This window comes from Palaemon carinicauda, chromosome 8, assembly GCF_036898095.1.
Source record: "Palaemon carinicauda isolate YSFRI2023 chromosome 8, ASM3689809v2, whole genome shotgun sequence".
In the NCBI taxonomy this organism is placed as follows: domain Eukaryota; kingdom Metazoa; phylum Arthropoda; class Malacostraca; order Decapoda; family Palaemonidae; genus Palaemon; species Palaemon carinicauda.
In genome coordinates, this window is record NC_090732.1 from 76,303,616 (window position 1) to 76,309,289 (window position 5,674).

A 5,674-nucleotide genomic window follows, 5' to 3' on the forward strand; every position below is an offset into this window, starting at 1 on the left:
ATCAATAAGGACATTCAAGACGAAGAAATTCAGCAGAAAATTTTTGAACTTTTAACTAAATATCATGATGTTTTTTCCACTACGGATGGATCCTTAGGAAAAACAGATGTGATCGAGCATCAAATAAGGTTAAAGGACAAGCAGAAAATTATCTATGTACCCTCGTACAGACTCCCTATGAAATTCCAGAATGAAATAAATGATGAAGTAGGTAAAATGTTAGAGGAAGGAGTCATTAGAAAATCAAACAGCCCTTATAATTTTCCTTTAATAATTGTACCGAAAAAAAATCGAACATGGCGTATCTGCGTTGACTTTCGTCGTCTAAACGAGGAAACGATCCCTGATTGATTCCCAGTGCCATGTACTGACGATATTTTGTTTTGTTAGGTCAGAATAAATATTTTACCAGTTTGGACTTACTTAAAGGCTTTCACCAGATATCATTAGAAGAAGATAGTATCCCATACACAGCCTTCAGCACAGCCAGGGGACATTATGAATTTTTACGGATGCCTTTTGGTTTACGTTGTGCTCCTATAACATTTACAAGAATGATTAACATAGTGTTTGGAGACTTGTTAGGGGATATATTGCATGCCTATATGGATGATCTTGTAATCTTTTCCAACACCTTAGAAGAACATCTACGTAAGTTAGAACTAGTACTACAGAGATTAAGACAACATAACTTAAGGGTAAAGATTAGTAAGTGTGAATTTTTCAAAACAGAATTGATATATTTGGGTTTCATGGTGTCAAGCCAAGGTCTTAAAGTAGTCCATGATAAGGTGTCGGCTATACGTAATTTTCCCATACCTACTAATGTCAAGGGAATACAGCAATTTCTGGGTTGTAGTGGATATTACAGGCGTTTTATACGCAACTATTCAATAATAGCCGCTCCTTTAACTGATCTTACGAAGAAGGGCGTAGATTTCATATGGTCTGAGCAACATCAACAGGCGTTTAATACTTTGAAAGATGAACTGTGTAGTTCTCCTATCTTAAAATTTTCTGACTTCGGTAAGGAATTCTTCATTGCAACAGACGCCTCAGACTTAGGAGTAGGAGGGGTATTGCTTCAGCAATATGATAAACAATTTTTCCCGATAGCTTTCTATTCTCAAAAATTGAGAACTTCCGAAAGTAAGTATGCAGTAATAGACAAGGAAGGGCTAGCTATTGTTAATTCGCTAGTGCATTTTAAGTTCATAATTTACGGTTATCCCATTAAGGTTCTTACTGACCATAAACCACTAACAGAGTTCTTTAAAGGCTTCAACCACAGCCCTAAACGAACTCGGTGGCATTTAATCATTCAAGATTTTGGCGCAAGAATCGGGTATTTACCTGGGAAAGCAAATATCATTGCGGATGCATTATCACACAACCCCGTGTCATCTTGTACGGAGCCTTTAGCTGAATTAATAGATATATCAACATCCATGCCTATTGTCAAAACAATATCTGAACAAGAAGATTTAGGCTGGAGCGCTGAATTGTTACAGACTGAGCAAAGAAAAGATCAGAAAATAGAAACAATTATAAATGCTTTGAAAGGCAATCATAAGGAAAAGGAATATATCAAGTATAAGCAGCAGAATTATATAATCAAAGATAATATTCTGTGTAGAACTGTGACAAGGAAAACCCGCAATACACCACATGTAACTAACGACCAGGTAGTAGTACCAATCTCACTTATTTCCACTGTCCTGAATTGGTTGCATTCAAATCCATTACATGGACACCCGGGGTTCTCATTAATGTCACAGAAAGCCAAATCATTGTTTTATTGGCATACAATGCTTACAGATGTAAAAAGACACATAGCTAATTGTCGCACATCTCAGGAAAACAAAGGGCATACGAAAACACCTGTCAGCCTAGGAGCTTATCCTGTGCCCAATCAACCCTTTGAAAGAATACATTTAGATTTGTTAACAGGATTTTACGAGTCAGACAGAGGAAATAAGCACCTCTTAGTAATTATAGATGCTTTAACTCGATATACAGAACTAATAGCGCTTAAAACTAAAACTGCGATTGAATGCGCTAGGAAGTTTTACGAGTGTTACATTTGTAAACATGGAATTCCACATATGATAATCTCAGACTCGGGTGGTGAATTTGATAATCACTTTCTTACCTCATTGTGTGAATTTCTCAACATAAAGAAAATAAATACCATGATATATCACCCAGAGTCGAATGGGCTAGTGGAAAGAGCAAATAGGAAGATATTGAATATATTGAGGGTAACACTAGGGGGATCAGACCCCAACTGGGATATTGCAATACCGGCGGCACTGAGTACTCTGAATCATTCATATCATATATCAATTAAAATGTCACCGCATGAAGCATTGTATGGTACCCCAGTTAGAACGCCTTTCCATGTATTAACGCCTACAACTAATCTATCAAATCCTTTAAAAGAATGTATAAATGCAAGTATAAGTCGATATGATATCCTTCGAAAGAATTTAGAAGAATCACAAATCATAATGAAAAGGAATCATGATAAAACAGCGAAACCAACTAAAACATATACCGTGGGTGATAACGTATATATTCAAATCAATGTACGAAAAGGGCTCAATTATCAACTAACACCTAAGTTTGAAGGCCCATTTAACATTTTGGAAACATTAACGGCCAATAGGTTTAGAGTTCAAAACGTATCCCAACCCACGGATGAGAGAATAGTACCATTGGCTCACATAAGAAATTAAAAAGAGAGGAAAAGAAGTGAGGGAAAATTTTTTTTTATTTTATGTGATTAAAAGTTTTCTTTTTTATACAGGAGTAATTACATATATTTTTCTCGTTACAGGTTTCCAAGATGAATTTTTTCTTGTTGGGAGTGATATTGTTCGCTCAGACATTTTTCTCGTGTGGGATGAGCTCTAAAACTAAAAGTATATATTTTAAATATGGCACTATAGTTGAAAGACAAGAAGACATTTTTATTACATCAACCAACGTAATTGTAGAAGTGAATATGCAAGCAATTTTTCTTCAAGAGAATGATGTCACTAGCTTAAGAACCGCCATTTCAAGGTTTTCTGCCTCATTGGATGAGTTGCATAGAAGACATTTTCATTTGACTACAGAGAGTTTGCTTGGATCAACATTAAAAGTTGCAGAGATGCTATCTGATGACTTGAAAAATAAGACTGACGAGACAGGATCTTTGGCTTATGACCTTTTGATGTGGACTGTAGGACACGAACATAAAGAAAGACGAAATCCGTTTATTTATGCTGCATTAAGCATCTTTGGGTCTGTTGCAAGTTTAGGTTTAGGAATTTCCAATCGTCTTAAAATTAGTAATCAAAATAAGAAAATTGAGTTCTTGACTCATGAAGATGAATTGATTATGTCAGAACTAAGGAATCAGTTAGCTTCAATCAATAAAATTATGGATTTAGTAAATGAACATTCAAATAATATCGTTCAGATTATGGAAGTACAGGATTTGTTGGCAACATTAACGTATTATGATTCAAAGATAGATCACATACATAACAGAATTGCACATTTCATTGAGAAATCCAAGGATTATGTAGAAGCTATCACGTTAGCAACTAAAGGTGTATTGTCGCCCCATTTGTTGCCTATAAGTTACTTAAAGTTAATTCTGGAGAACGGAAGGGATAAACTAGGCTATGTTCCTTTGTTAGACGAACATAGGTTAGAATTTTATTACAGCCTAATTACAGTAAAAATAGATAATAACAAGATTATGATTACAATTCCCTTTGATTCTTCTGATGCCTGGCAATCTTACAGGATATCACCATTTCCGACTTTCATGACGAATCACTCAAATCCAGTAATATCCAGTTTGACAGGACACGTATTGATTTCCCCAGACAAGGAAACATATACGGTCATTAAAGACTTAAATCAATTAACTCACTGTTCAGACGCAATGGATAGAAAAATATGTACAGCTGACTCATTTGAATTCCATAAAAACTTAATGGATTCATGCGAGTTAGGTATAGTGCTAGACGGTGCTCTCTCCCATACAAGTGAAAATTGTCTGGATAAGCTTTATCCCTTTGACAATAATGAGTTCAATTGCAGACTGAACAATGGCTCGTGGATACGATACGACAAGGACGGCTTCAATGTATCATGCCCTGACGGATCCACGTCCTTCACACACATCTTCGTCGCAGCAGATGGTTGTATCGGGACTTCCCCTAATTCCATGGTGACTGGTCTACGGACACTCATCAGAGAAAGAGCCTACTTCGCGAACTTCACGTGGACCTCTACAATGCCAGCACTCCCTCTCCCGTATAACAGACATGTGGCAAAGCAGTTGTTGAAACTTGCCGAAAGGGACCACCTGTCACCGACTTATCAGGAAATCCTTCACCACATACTACTAGCAGGATTGGCGATTACGGTGGTGATATTTATCGCCGTGAACATCCTTGTTTGGCGTAGGTTATGGCACAGCATGCAGCTACAAAGGAACGTTTCGCCTAGGCCCGACAATACTCCATACTGGATTCAGTTTAAAGCCGTTTGAGTGGCCACCTCATTCGCTAAAGGAGTAAATTGTCGGGAAGTGTTTGTAAGAAAAGCTGTTAGTACGCTAGTAATATGTAATTGAAGAAATTTTCTACATTTGCATTGTTAAAAATACATTTAAAACAACATTTAAAAAAAAAATATATAAATCATTTTTTCTCTCGGCATCTAATAAAAATATATAAGCCGGAATGTTAAAAAGAAAAGAGAAAAAAAATATATAACAGAATCTATGGGCATCTAATAAAATATATCAGCCCTATATATAAATATATATATATATATATATATATATGTACGAAACCGTGGTACGTGTACGTACCAGGAATTCGTGTTTGTGCGCTAAAAAATTGAGTATTATGTTAATATGTTTCTGACAAAGGTAACAATTATTCTTTAACAAGTTACCGAATCATATGTAAGTCAATAGTTTTTTTTTGTACCATATAATCATTTGCTAGCAATGTACCATATATATGATCTTTATTTTTATCATGCATTTTTCTTTTTGCTTTGGTAATATCTTTTTCATATGCATTATTGTTATTATTTTTTAATGTGCCTATTTGGACATTCGTCCTCGGTTGATTATGGCTAAAGTTAAACAAAGAATAATACATATGTCCAGTCACACCTAGTAACCATGTTTTGGCTTGTTGTTAAATTTTTGTGAAAAAATTGAGATAGCTGGCCGAGCTTATGTAATAATTAGAATAGTTAATATTACATGTTTAAAACACATGACGTAATATGTCATGTTGGATGAAGGAGCTAGCCGTAGGACTTGCTGTAGTCATTCAAATCATAAACAGGACGTACAATGCAAACCTCGACAATGTGACATTTTTCTTAAACGTCAACACATTGTCTCAGCGTGTGAAAGTTTGTGACGTCACCGGATGCAGGTGTCTTCCGAGTTTGTGACGAATCTTGAATAAACTAAGCATACGATATCTGTGATATCGATAAGTTAGTCAGTTCATATCTATACTTCACCAGAATTGGTCATCTGACCAACCCAGCTTCCTCCAGTGATGGAGATGTTTAACTCTGTTGTTTTTATAGAATAAATACTTTAAAGCTAATAAGATGTATTCTGTTATCCAGTTACACACATCTG

At 35.7% G+C, this 5,674-nt stretch overlaps 1 protein-coding gene across 1 annotated transcript in view; it reads right to left on the reverse strand.

Moving 5' to 3' along the window:
* The window catches only part of LOC137645310 (KRAB-A domain-containing protein 2-like), a 5,626-nt gene extending 1,299 nt beyond the window's left edge, over positions 1-4,327 (reverse strand). The window contains exon 1 of the mRNA XM_068378126.1: positions 4,268-4,327. Within this exon, the coding sequence (XP_068234227.1) occupies positions 4,268-4,327 (60 nt within the window). The remainder of the gene's footprint in view (positions 1-4,267) is intronic.
* Positions 4,328-5,674: the final 1,347 nt, after the last annotated feature.